The sequence below is a fragment of the Pristis pectinata genome, chromosome 8 (genome assembly GCF_009764475.1).
Source record: "Pristis pectinata isolate sPriPec2 chromosome 8, sPriPec2.1.pri, whole genome shotgun sequence".
In the NCBI taxonomy this organism is placed as follows: Eukaryota; Metazoa; Chordata; class Chondrichthyes; order Rhinopristiformes; family Pristidae; genus Pristis; species Pristis pectinata.
This window is the reverse complement of record NC_067412.1, coordinates 6,797,366-6,811,613: the sequence shown is the minus strand read 5'-3', so window position 1 is coordinate 6,811,613 and position 14,248 is coordinate 6,797,366. Positions and strand designations below refer to the sequence as shown.

Below are 14,248 nucleotides of genomic sequence, written 5' to 3'. Positions count from 1 at the left end.
ACGGACCAGGCTGTGCCCACATCTCCCTGCACCCAATGGGTTTTGCAGCAGTTAGTGCTGCTTCCTCTCAGCCACAGGGACCCGGGTTTGTGCGGAGTCTGTGCGTTCTCCCTGTGACCACGTGGTTTTCCACCAGTTGCTTTGGCTTCCTGCCTCATCCCAAAAATGGGCAGGTTGGTAGGCTAACTCGATCCTGGAATTTACCCCTTAGTTGGAGGTAAGTGGCAAAACGAAATCAAAGGAGAATGTGTGTGTGAGGAAGAATAAGTTGCAGGGTAACCTGCTGGGTGAAATCCTCGCTCCCTGGAACTGTTGCAGCAATATTTCTTTGTGTGATAGATCGAAACATTCACTCTCTCTACCATCCCTGTGTGCAGTGGCATAATGCCCAGGGCACAATCACAGTGCCTCCTGAACTCGTGATCTCTACCACCAAGGGCAGCAGCCATTTGGGAACATCACCCACTGCATTTTCCCCTCCCAAGTTGCACACTATCCTGACCTATCACCGATCTTTCATTGGCATTGGGTCTACATCCTGGAACCCCATCAACACTGTAGGAGCACGTTCATCACATGGACTGCAACAGTTCAAGAAGGCAGCTCACCACTGTGGGATTCGACTGTTTTCTGTCGTTTTTTAACACGTATAGTATTTAATACACCTCAAGTGGCTGTACAAGGTATAACCACTTTATAGCTCATTGGTTCGTCTGTCAGGTGAATACGTGTTTTCTCATTGGTTGGTTTGGCCACAGGTATCTGATAGGTTTCCTGATTGGACTATTGTTAGCTAAGGAGCACCTCTTATCTCTGGTATAAAAGGTGTCATTTTTTGTTAATCCCTCTCTCTGTCTCTCTCTCTCTCTTGCTCTCTTCCCCCTTCCCCCAGCTCATTTTTAGCTCAGCTCATCTCCCAGTAGTAAAGCCAGTGCCATGTGCTCTGTGACTGTTTCTTGGTTTTAACCTTTTCCAGTAAAACTTTGTGAAGCACCAACTTGGACTCCTGAAAGAACCTGCGGATTCAAAAATAACTGGATCCGACACCACCTTCTCGAAGGCCATAAGTGCCCAAGTGAATAAGTAAAAAATTTCTCGAGATGCTAGGGACTTGTTTTAAATGTTGCCTTAAATCATTGAGAATGAATAGCCCACAGAGAGAAGGGATGCCGCATCTTAAGAGATTCCATTTCACCTCTGCCCATAACATTTCTTGAAGATGTTCCCATAATGTCACAGTGCCAGAGGTCTTGCATTTTACAATGTAGGTCACTTCTTGGATCTGATCCCTGGGGTGGCAACTGCACATGCCCCAGTAATGAAATGGATAATGATCCATGCTCACTCCTCTCAAAGAATATTAATACTCCATCAGTCACTGGTTCATACACTTTAATTAAACTGAAGCAAGATGAAAGGTCTGGTAAGTATTATAACATGCTGCTGGAGAACAAGCAGCTAATTTAATTATGGTGCCATTAAATAGCAAAGTCTGAAACTAGCTAACGGAATATCAGAGGATTTCTTTCTAATATTGAGCAAGGCACTCCTATGTAGTAAGATAAGATATACCGGTGTTCTCATGGGCAGCCTCCTCTATTATATGCTCCACAAAGACATGCACCTTAAATGCCACAGACTTGATTAACTTGTACACTTGGCTGTTTGCCTTTTGCCCTCAGGCCTTGACTTGTTCCCAGCACAGAACAGTCCCCATTTAACCCCGTGCAATGAATCTCCTACTCAGTCTTAAAGTTGATGTGATGTGTAGTTACTTGTGCAGAGAACTGCAGCATGTTACACCTAGGTAGGGAGAATGAGAAGAGGAACAAGGGGGCACAATTCTAAAAAGGGGTCAAGACAGAAATCTGAACTAAGTGTGTTTAGTTCATTGAAATTGGCAGAGCAAATTGAGAAAGTCCTTTATAATAAAAAAAAAGCATATGGGATCCTGGGTTTTATAAAGAGAGGCAAGAATACAAGAATAAGGGACTAATGATGAACTTTTTTGAAGGGATTTTGGAGTCCAAGTCCATAGATCCCTGAAGTAGCTGCACAGGTTGATAGGTTGGTAAAGAAGGCGTATGGCATGCTTGCCTTTATTAGTCGAGGCACTGAGTTCAAGAGTCAGAAAGTTATGCTGCAGCTTCGTAAAACTCTGATTAGGCTGCATCTGCATTCAATTCTGGTCGCCCCATTACAGGAAGGATGTGGAGGCTTTGGAGAGGGTGCAGAAGAGGTTCACCAGGATGCTGCCTGGATTAGAGGGCATGTGCTATAATGAGAGGTTGGACAGACTTGTTCTTTTCTCTGGAGCAGCAGAAGCTGAGGGGAGACCTGACAGAAGTTTATAAGAGGCATAGATGGAGTAGACAGCTGATATCTCTTTCTCAGGGTCAAAATGTGTCATACTAGAGGGCATGCATTTAAGGTGAGAGGGGGAAAGTTGAAAGCAGATGTGCAGGGCAAGTTATTTTACACAGAGAGTGGTGGGTGCCTGGAATGTGCTGCCAGGGGTGGTGGTGGAGGCAGATATGACAGAGGTGTTTAAGAGACTCGTAGACACATGAATGTGCAGAGAATGGAGGGATATGGACGTTCTGTAGGCAGAAGGGATTAGTTTAGTTAGATGTTTAATTACTCCAGCACAACACCATAGGCTGAAGGGCCTGTTTCTGTGCTGTACTGTTCTATATTCTCTATAAAACATTGTTCTATATTCTCTATAAAACATTGTTCTGGCCACAGCTGGAGTATCGCATTTAGTTCTGGACACTATACTTGAGGAAAGGTGTGAAGGTTTTGGAGAGGATGCAGAAGAGATTTCCCAAAATTTTTCCAGGGATGACGGACTTTAGTTTTCTGTATAGAGAGGAGAATCTGGAGTGGTTCTCCTTGAAGCAGAGAAGGTTGTATGGATATCTGACAAAGGTATTTAAATTGAGGGCTATTTCGTAAGACACTGTTCCCATTGGTGGAGGGGTCAAGAACCAGGGGACAAGAATTGAAGATTGGCATATGAACCAAAAGTAGCGCATTGAAATTTTATGAAACACAGTGGGTGATTGGGGTCTGGAATGCACTGCCAGGGAGTAGACAACTCAATCCAGAAGCACATCTGGATAAATAACTGAAAAGAGAGAATTTTTAGGGCTCCACCTCATTGTATGGTGTTGCTGATGTCAAATGGCAGGCAGCCAATGAGCACTCAATGTGCTTGTCATTCAAGAATTAATGGTGCACGGGACAAGGTTTATTTTTGAGTTTGGCCGGCTGACGATTTCGGGTGGGAGCTCTGCTGACCACTTGAATTTGGGCCCCGGCTGGAGATCAAAAGACCCCAGAAATAAGCCACAGCTGTAACTGGGGTGGGGGTAGGGGAAACCATCGAGTTATATCGAGCACAGACGCACGGTGCGAACATCAAACCTCCGTGGCACCAGAGAACCAGGAGTATACGCTCAAACAAATAGCTATAAGCTTTAAACATTGGAAGAGGAGAAAGCCATTCGGCCCCTCCACTGTGCTGCCATTCAGTAAGTTGTGTTTGATCTGTGTCATCCAGCTCAGTAGAGCCAATTTTCCATTAATGCCACAGTCACTGCTGTTGGCTCAATAGAATGTGGACCATTGGGTGATGTGTGGCCCACAATCTCAAAGGATACCTAACACTAAAAGGGCTTCTTATAAGACTCTTGATGGACCTCTTGTATGATAATGATGAATTCTTGATCTCTCAATCTGCCTCATCATGGCCCTTGCACCTTATTATCTACCAGCACTGTGACTGTAACACTATATTCTGCATTCTTTTATTGCTTTTCCCTTTGTACTACCTCGATGTACTTGTGTTTTGAAATGATCTGTATGGATGGCATGCAAACAAAGTTTTTCACTCAGTCTCAGTACATGTGACAATAATAAACCAATTACCAATTCTATGGTGTAACTAACACGGGTGCAGATTTTGACCTTCCAGTCAGGGTCCTGTTTAGTGTGAACTTTACACAAGTGCCATTATGATTTCTATACCATTTGGTATCATTGGGCCTGCCCAGCGGTCTCCTTTAGTGTGCATGTCATTTGGCAAATCCCATCACCTCACCATCAAGCTACTAGGCCTGTGTAGTAATGTGTTGATATAATTTCAACTCATCCTATCACATACATTCCCTTGTTGTACACGTCCCTTTCCTACCTTCCCACCTACTTAAAACCTAATTGCATCTCTCTCCCAGTTCTAATGAAGGGTCTCAAATCCGAAATACTTACTGCTTCTCTTTCCGCTGATGTTGCCTGACCTGCTGAGTTTTTCCAGCATTTTCCGTTTTTGCTTCTGAAGTTTGTGACCTACATACAAATATATGATTGTGTTGAACAATTGGGTCTTGGATCAAGTCCATTAATGTGTTGCACAAAAACACTGTACTTTGCAAAAGATCTTCCTGTGCAGGATATCAGTGCTGGCCCTTATAATGAAACTAGACTAGGAAGTCAGATGACCACAAATAACTGACGTCTGTCTAAAGCGCATGAGCTGATGTAGTGTTGGCTTTCAAGCTCCTGTCAACCAGAGGAGTCTTGAGAATGTGAAGTTCCAAGGGAAGGTGCTGAAGATGTTTGCAAGACTGATTTGAGGGGTGATCTCCAGTTTTGGTTTGGTATTGGTTTATTATTGTCACTTGTACCGAGGTACAGTGAAAAACTTGTCTTGCATACCGATCGTACAGATCAATTCATTACACAGTGCAGTTACATTGAGTTAGTACAGTGTGTGTTGAGGTGGTACAGGTAAAAACAATAACAGTACAGAGTAAAGTGTCACAGCTACAGAGAAAGTGCAGTGCAATAAGGTGCAAGGTCACAACACGGTAGACTGTGAGGTCATAGTCCATCTCATTATATAAGGGAACCGTTTAATAGTCTTATCACAGTGGGGTAGAAGCTGTCCTTAAGTCTGGTGGTACGTATCCTGTATCTTCTACCCGATAGAAGAGAGGAGAGTATGTCCTTGTTGGAGACGTATCCTGTCCATGCTCAATTGACTGACAATTGCAATCTAGACACGAAGGACTGGGATAAGCCAGTAAAAGAGCAGGAATCACCTACAGGAGATAAGCAGAGGAGAGCAGGGAGGAGCTGAACTGCTTCTCCTTGGAACAGAAGAGGTTGAGGGGAGATCTCAGAGGTGGACAAGATCAGGGCTGAGGGAAGATGGGAGATCTTTCCATTTGTAGCTGATTCAAGATCCAGGAGGCACAGATTTAACATTTTAGACAACAGATACAGGGAGCACATGAGGGATTTTTTATTAAATACACACAGTGAGTTGTTATGATCTAGAATTCACTCCTTGGAAGCAGAATGAGGGCTTTCAAAAGGGAATTGGAGGGTATTTGAATGAAAATAATTTGCAGGGCTGTGTGGAAAGAGCAGGGAAAATAGCAGAGATTGGTGTACCAGGAGCAAGTATGGATTCAATGGGATGAATAGACGACTCCTGGGCATTTCACTTCTGTGGCTGTGTTGGAAATATCTGCTGTCACGTAGTACCACGTCTGCGACTAGTTGGTGCCAGGATACTCAGAATGTGGTTTCTGTCAGGAACTCTCAACTTGCACGTAAATGGATGTTTACTTCAGGACAGGAGAGAGGGCTGCTGGCGACTCCAGCTCCCTGCTCTCCTCTGCTTATCTCCTGCAGGTAATTCCTGCTCTTTTACTGGCTTATCCCAGTCCTTTGTGTCTAGATTGCAATTGTAAGTCAATTGAGCATGGAAAGGATACGCCTCCAACAAAGACAACAGCAAGTTGCACTTAAAGTAAAAACAGTCTAGAACAGTACACACACGTGTTGCAAATTGGATTGTAACACTGAGACACACAGGAGGTAACAGAACAACTGATTACGAAGGAAGAGAGAGGTGACGAGATTCAGGGAAGGAATTCTGCAGTTTAAACCAGAGTTGCTGGATGAGAATCAAAGCCATTCGGAGGGCCGTTAAGGGTTTGTCGTTTGTCCAATTTTTTTAAATCACGCTGGCAATCTGAGGGTTGGATTTACCCTTGGACACGGATACCATTCAGAGTTCAAGCTCCAAACCTCATCACCGATCCCGGGAGAGTTGCACTCTGCCATTGAACCCCTGAAAGAGTTCTGGTGGGGAAGGGAAAGGGAAATTTCATAGGTTCCCAGCACTTGTGCAAGTCTCCAGCAGGTTAAACCAGCAAGAGCCACTGGTCCCATTAACTTTAGTAGACAGAAACAGTTGCAGTTTGAGTGGAAGGCAATTTTCTTTATTAAATGTATTTAATCACTTCTTAGTGTTTTAAGTGCTTGTTTTTTTAAATATAAAAATAGCATTATTAATTTGTAATAGTATTTGAGTTTGACAGCAGAGTTGGGTAATTTCGGTAGATTTCCTCCCTCAGGGCCATACTAATCCATTTACAACAAATCGTGGTCAATGTTACCCAAAGCAGCTCTTGAAATTCACTATCATAATTAACTGCAGTTCATTTCCCTAGCTGCCCTTGTGGGATTTGAACTCTCTTCAACTTATTTGTGTGGGTCTCTGGAATACTAGTCCAATTACACCAGGCTACCATATTCATCTCTTACCATCAATCGTCCTGTCCGGATGCACCACAGCTTGGTATGGCAACTGCCCTGCCTAAGACCGCAAGAAATTGCAGAGAGTTGTGGGCACAGCCCAGTCCATCACGCGAACCAGCCTCCCCTCCACTGACCCTGTCTACACTTCCTGCTGCCTCGGGAAAGCAGCTGACATAATCACGGACACCCCACCCCCCACACCCCGGTCATTCTCTCTTCTCCCCTCTCCCATCGGGCAGAAGATACAAGAGCTTGAGGGCACATACCACCAGGCTCGTATACCACAAGGACAGCTTCTATCCCACTGTTATCAGACTCTTGAACAGACCTCTCATACGTTAGAAGATGAACTCTTGAGCTCTTGATCTTCCAATCTACCTCGTCGTGGCCCTTGCACTTTATTTGCACTGTACTTTCTCTGTAATTGCAACACTATATTCTGCATTCTGATTTCTCTTTACTACCTCGATGTAATTATGTACGGCATGATCTGCCTGGATGGCACGCAAAACAAAAGCTTTTCACTGTATCTCCATACATGTGACAATAGTAAACCATTACTAATAGTTAAACTAACAACTTGCGTGAAAGATCCTTGTTAAACCACCCTCCTGCAATGTTGTGGAGTGCAAGGATAGAAGGGGAAGGGAAAGATCATTTAACTACCAGATATCATTCTTTCAGTAATTGATGTCAATTTTAGCCATAGGGGATCAGTCAATCCAACTTCAGCTACTTACATATAATAGCCTATCCTGGTCCAACCACGTAGATGCCACAGCCAAGAAAGCTCACCAGCGCCTCTTCGTCCTCTGGAGGCTAAAGAAATTTGGCATGTCCCCTTTGACACTCACCAACTTTTATCGATGCACCATAGAAAGCATCCTATCTGGATGCATCACGGCTTGGTATGGCAACTGCTCTGCCTGGGACTGCAAGAAACTGCAGAGAGTTGTGGACACAGCTCAGCACATCATGGAAACCAGCCTCCCCTCCATGGACTCTGTCTATACCTCTCGCTGCCTTGGTGAAGCAGCCGGCATAATCAAAGGCCCCACCCACCCAGGTCATTCTCTCTTCTCTCCTCTTCCATCAGACGGAAGATACAGAAGCCTGGGGGCACATACCACCAGGCTCAAGGACAGCTTCTATCCCACTGTGGTAAGACTGTTGAATGGTTCCCTTACATGACGAGATGGGCTCTTGATCTCACAATCTACTTTGTTATGACCTTGCACCTTATTGGCTACCTGCAATACCCTGTAGCTGTGACACTTCACTCTGTATTCTGTTATTGTTTTTACCCTGTACTACCTCAATGCACTGTGTAATGAATTGACCTGTACGATCGGTATGCAAGACAAGTCTTTCACTGTACCTTGGTACACGTGACAATAATAAACCAATACACCTGTAATATGGTAAGATGTCCCATAGCTACCCACAGAAACATAATCCAATTAAATTTGACACTGATCAAAGCTTCAGCTTTCAAGAAGTATCCTAAAGGAAGATGGGGAAGAGAGATTTTGGAAGGGAATTCCAGAGCTGGGGACATAGGCTGGTAAAGTGGTGGAGCGATTAACTTCAGAGATGATTATGAGGCCAGAATTGGAGGAGTGTGGAAATTTTAGAGTGAAGTTGGGCTGGAGGAGTTTACAGAGAGAGAGGGTGAGGAGGTTATAGGGGGATTTGAACAGTGGCTGAGTGTTTTTATAACTGAGGATTGTCAGAATGGGAATCATTGCACAGAGTGACAGGGATGAGGTCTCGGTTTGGGTCAGACAGAGGGTGCAGCTTCATCTGCACTTACCATCATCCGATTATATGTGCCATTGGACAGAGAAAGAACATTACCTGTAAAGCAGATATTAGACCAGCCCAAGGTGTTCTGCAGCCGATAAATAAATTTGAAGTGTGATCACCGTAGGAAAGGCAGTCGTCCCTACCCTTGGCCTGTCTGAACCATTAGTGATGCTAAATATTCTCTCATTAATTAGAACCCAGCCAGACAATAATTTATAAAAGCTCAAAGGTTTCCTGGCTTGGTCCCTTCATCCTCCAGGGCTGTCTCCAGCTTCCACTGTGAAACATTCACCCTTGGCTTTCTATCCAATTCCAGCAGCAAATATTCCAACACAAAACATGGCATAGCAAGACCCAAATGTTCAACATCTGTGGCTGTAATTTTTTTTCAGGTACATGGGATCAAATTGATTCATAACAGTAATACAGCAGGGAAACAGGCCCTTTGGCCCAACTCATCCATACTGACCAAGCTCATCCCATGTGGCGCATAGGCCTTGTTTACCCTAATTTATCTTGTGCTTCATCCTTCAGTGAGCAGGAATTAGGCTGCTCAGGCCCCCATTGGCTGATCTGTCCCAGGACTCGTCTCCTGTTCTGTGCCAGTTCCCCAGAGCCCTCAGTTCCCTGATCTTTCAAAAATGTATCGACCTCCTCTTTAAATACACCCAATGATCTGTCCACATCATTCACTTTCCAATCATCGAGGAAATTCTCGGCAGAGAATGAAACCTTGTCCCGTCAGTTAGTTGTGTACGTGGGATATCGCAGTGTAGAAAGAGCCCAGGTGTTCATGGTCCTCAGGAACCTTCTCCCACCCAACTTCCTCTCATCCTGCCAGTGCACCCTTCCAAAAGCAAAATACTGCAGATGCCAAAAATCTGAAATAAATGCAGTAGCCTGCGCAAAATACTCAGCAAGTCCAACAGCATCCGTGGAGGGAGTTAACTCTATGGCACAACTGTCCATTGCATTTCTCTTTCCTGTGTATAGGAAAATTCCCCTTGAATATGTCTGAAGTATTCCCTTGATGAATTCCATAGTAACGGAAACCATCTTGAAGAAGAAAATATTTTTCCCAAGCTCATAATAAAAACAGAAAATGCCGCAAATACTCAGCAGATCAGGGCACTTCTGCGGGAAGGGAAACAGAGTTAATGTTTAAGGTCAAACACCCTTCATCGGGGTTCAACCCGGATAAGTGTAAGGTGATACACTTCGGGAGATCGAATTTGAAGGCAGAATACAAGGTTAATGGCAGGACTCTTAGCAATGTGGAGGAACAGAGGGATCTTGGGGTCCATGCCCATAGATCCCTCAAGGTTGCTGCGCAGGTCGATAGGGTTGTTAAGAAGGCGTATGGAGTGTTGGCCTTCATTAGTCGGGGTATTGAGTTCAAGAGCCGCGAGGTGATGTTGCAGCTCTATAGGACTCTGGTTAGACCGCACTTGGAGTATTGTGTTCAGTTCTGGTCGCCTCATTATAGGAAGGATGTGGAAGCTTTAGAGAGGGTGCAGAGGAGATTTACCAGGATGTTGCCTGGATTGGAGAGCATGCTTTATGAGGATAGGTTGAGTGAGCTCGGGCTTTTCTCTTTGGAGCGAAGGAGGATGAGAGGTGACTTGATAGAGGTGTACAAGATGATAAGAGGCATAGATCGAGTGGACAGTCAGAGACTTTGTCCCAGGGCGGAAATGGCTAACACGAGGGGACATAATTTTAAGATGATTGGAGGAAGGTATAAGGGGGATGTCAGAGGTAAGTTTTTTACACAGAGAGTGGTGGGTGCGTGGAACGCACTGCCGGCAGAGGTGGTGAAGACAGATATATTAGGGACGTTTAAGACACTCTTAGATAGGCACATGAATGATAGAGAAATGGGGGGCTATGTGGGAGGGAAGGGTGAGATAGATCTTAGAGCAGGATAAAATGTCGGCACAACATTGTGGGCCGAAGGGCCTGTACTGTGCTGTAATGTTCTATGTATGTTCTAGAACTGGGAAGGAGACAAAAGAAGCTTGTTAAACTGCAGGGAGGGGTATGTCTCTGGTAGGGAAAAGCCAGGTTATCCATGGGGATAAGCTGTAAACAAGGTCATAGTACGGAAACAGGCTCTTTGACCCAACTGGTCCATGCCGACCAAGACTCCCATCTAAGCTAGTCCTATTTGGCCCATATCCCTGTAAACCTTTCCTATCCATGTACCTGTCCAAGTACCTTTTCAATGTTGTTAATGTACCTGCCTCAACCACTTCCTCTGGCAGCTCATTATACATATGGACAATTCTCTGGGTGTCTGTCCAATGAGAAATGAGGTTATCTGGCCAATGAGAGAATGGGAGAAGTAATTCCAGCACTTTTACTTTAGATTTCAAGTATCGGATTCTTATTTTTAGTTTTAATTTCTCTGAAGTTACAATGAGGAGAGCTGTTATCCTCTGGATATGTATTTATCACCTTGTTACATTTCTTTCCAGGTTACAGAGAAGGCTTTCTGTGGAAGCGAGGGCGTGATAATGGTCAGTTCTTAAGCAGGAAGTTTATATTGTCCGAGCGAGAAGGTGTCCTGAAATATTTCAACAAACACGATGTAAGTTGGCAAGTTGATCACCTGCGCTAATGTACCTTTGACAGTAGTGTGGTGAAACGTGGAACTAGCACGAGACTTTGAGATGGAAGTTGGAACAGGGAAGGTGAGCAACAGTGAGAGTAGACCACACTGACCTCAAGCCTGCTCCACCACTTACAGATGTTGGGCCCCATCTCTGCTTTCCAGCACTGACCCATATCCATTGATTCCCTTAATGTCCACAAGTCTACCGATCTTGGCCTCGAGCATATTCAGTGACTGAGTCTCCACAGCTGTCTGTTGAGTTCCAACGGTCTGTAACCCTCTGAGTAAAGGCATTTCTTCTTATTAAGGAGAGTGTTCAAGGTGTGGAGGTAGAGGGAGTTAGAGGAAGTGGGAGTGGGGGAGGGGGTGCGGTGGACGTGCATGCGGGGGAGGGGGTGCGGTGGACATGCGTGCAGGGGAGGTGGGTGTGGGGCTGGGTTCCGTCACTTGATGGCGAGGAGCAGCTTGGGTTCCCGGTCTGTGCTGAGCTGGCCGATTTCAGTGGGAGGACAGACGGCGCCCCTCGGGTGGGTAGAACAAAGAAGCTGCCAACGGGCGAAATGGAGTCAAATCTTCCTCCTCCCCCTTGCTCTCTATCTTGTCTTCCCTTTGCCACTCCACACCGTACACGGCTCCCCTGACCCAGGGTCCTGGCCACACCGCTACGTGCTGCCTGTACGCCACTGATTGAAGCCGTCTCCGTGAAGAGTTGTGAACAGGAGCCACAGCCTTCATTTTGTAACAGCTCATTTGCACATCAGCGAGCACCAAAAGCAGCTCATAGACGATGACAACTCATTCTCATGGACTTACAATCAGTGCCTCTAATTTCTCACCTTCCACACCCAGTACCAACACCCCTGAAGTTTATCGTGATCATTTTGGTTTCTGTATCCTGTAAAGTCATTGGGCAATTTATTCAAAGAACGTACACCAAAATACAGTGGTTGGGCTACAGAATAAGCATCCAGTGGCTGAGATCATAAATCCTGAGACATGAGTTCAAACCTCACCACAGGAGTTGTGAAATTTATATTCAAGTAATCAAATAAATCTGGGATAAAAAGCTACGTTCAGCAATGGTGATCCTGAAGCTACCAGGGTATTGGGGGGAAAAAAATCCATCTGGTTCACTAACAGTCGTTAGAGAAGGAAAGTTAACGTCCCAGAGAAACAGAGGGTTGCAGATGCTGGAATCTAGATGAAAAACACGATGATGCTAGAGGAACTCAGCGGGCCAGGCAGCATCTGTGGAGAAAAGCAGGCGGTCAACGTTTCGGGTCAGGACCCTTCTTCAGGACTGAAGATAGGAAAAGGGGAAGCCCAATATATATAGGGGGGAGAGAAACAGAGCAGTGATAGGTGGACAAAAGAGGCACAAAGTGGTGATTTCCCCCCCCCCCCACCCCATCACTATCTCTTACCTGCATCTACCTATCACTACCCTGTGCCCACCCTGCCTCCATCTCTTGAGGAGAGTTTGCACAGGATCACATGGCAGTGTCAAAGTCAATTTCAATTCTGTGCCCAATGTCTCAGGAAGTTTTAGAGACTAGCACCGAGGGGTAGAAATAACTCCAGTTTTGTATGCACGAGGCAGTTCCGAATATATGTTGTACTCTGTTCCTGAAACTCAATGCTGTTGAACACAAACAGAGAACAAGGTGCATGCATTACTAGACTTGCTGTATGCACTAGACACACAAATTCCTTCCCCTCCATTTCTGCATCTCTCTCCACACCCGGTGATAAGCAGCTTATTTGGATGCAAGTCCAAAATAAACCCACCGGTGTCTGTGACCCTGGAAGCCATTCACTCATTTGCAAAATGAAGATCAATAAAATTTCAATAAAAGATCAATAAAACTGCAAATAGAGTCATACTTGTACAGCACAGAAACAGGCCCTTCGGCCCAACTCGTCCATGGCGACCAAGATGTCTATCTGAGCTAGACAAGAACTCTTGACCGCACAATCTACCTCATCACGGCTCTCGTACCCTAATGTCTACCTGCACTGCACTTTCTCTGTGACTGTAACAATATAGTCTGTATTCTGTTATCTGAGTCATCGAGTCATACAGCACGGAAACAGGCCTTTCGGCCCAACTCATCCCTGCTGACCAAGATGCCCATCTAAGTTAGTCCCATTTGCCTGCATTTGGCCCATATCCCTCTAAACTTTTCCTATCCATGTACCTGTCCAAGTGTCTTTTAAATGTAGTTATTGTACCTGCCTCAACCACTTCCTCTGGCAGCTCATTTTCTTGGTTTGTCTATGATAGTGTACAGAAGGCAAGGGTTTAATGCTCTCCTGTTACTGAGCAGTCAAATTTGGTAGATTATTAATCAACAACTGAACATAGACCAAAGTCACAGTGAAAATCATACAGTACATAAACGTTAGCATCAGGGGTTGCACAGAGGTGTATTGGTTTATTATTGTCACTTGTACCGAGGTACAGTGAAAAAATTGTCTTGCATACCGATTGTACAGGTCAATTCATTACACAGTGCAGTTACATTGAGTTAGTACAGAGTGCATTGAGGTAGTACAGGTAAAAACAATAACAGTACAGAGTAAAGTGTCACAGCTACAGAGAAAGTGCAGTGCAATAAGGTGCAAGGTCACAACAAGGTAGATTGTGAGGTCATAGTCCATCTCATTGTATAAGGGAACTGTTCAATAGTCTTATCACAGTGGGGTAGAAGCTGTCCTTGAGCCTGGTGGTACGTGCCCTCGGGCTCCTGTATCTTCTACCCGATGGGAGAGGAGAGAAGAGAGAATGTCCCAGGTGGGTGGGGTCTTATAGCTGCTTCCTCCCAGCCTCAGTGACCCAGGTTCGATCCTGATCTCCCATGCTACCTCTGTGGAGTTTGCATGTTCTCCCTGTGACCACGTGAGTTCCTCCCCACGTCCCATAGACATGCAGGTTGCTAGGTTAATTGGCCACTGTAAATTGCTCCTTTTGTGTAAGTGAGTGGTAGAATCTGGGATGTTTTAATGGGAATGTGGGAGAGTAAACATTGGGCTCAGTAAGGATTGCTGTAAATGGCTGGTGCAATGGGTTGAAGGGCCTGTGTCTGTGCTATGTGTCTCTGGGACTTTTTCTCGAAGCCAGCTGTGTTCTTGAATGAACTCCAGTACACGCACTGCCAGGACGTAATTTTGCTCATTGTATCTTGCAGTGATCCTGCTTATATCTTGCCATCT

The 14,248-nt window shown here is 45.1% G+C and overlaps 1 protein-coding gene across 5 annotated transcripts in view; it reads left to right on the top strand.

Moving 5' to 3' along the window:
- The window catches only part of LOC127573228 (arf-GAP with dual PH domain-containing protein 1-like), a 146,884-nt gene that overhangs the window by 113,100 nt on the left and 19,536 nt on the right, over positions 1–14,248 (top strand). For all 5 annotated transcript variants that reach the window (XM_052021248.1, XM_052021247.1, XM_052021249.1 and 2 more), the window contains one exon: positions 10,899–11,011. In XM_052021248.1, the coding sequence (XP_051877208.1) occupies positions 10,899–11,011 (113 nt within the window). The remainder of the gene's footprint in view (positions 1–10,898; positions 11,012–14,248) is intronic.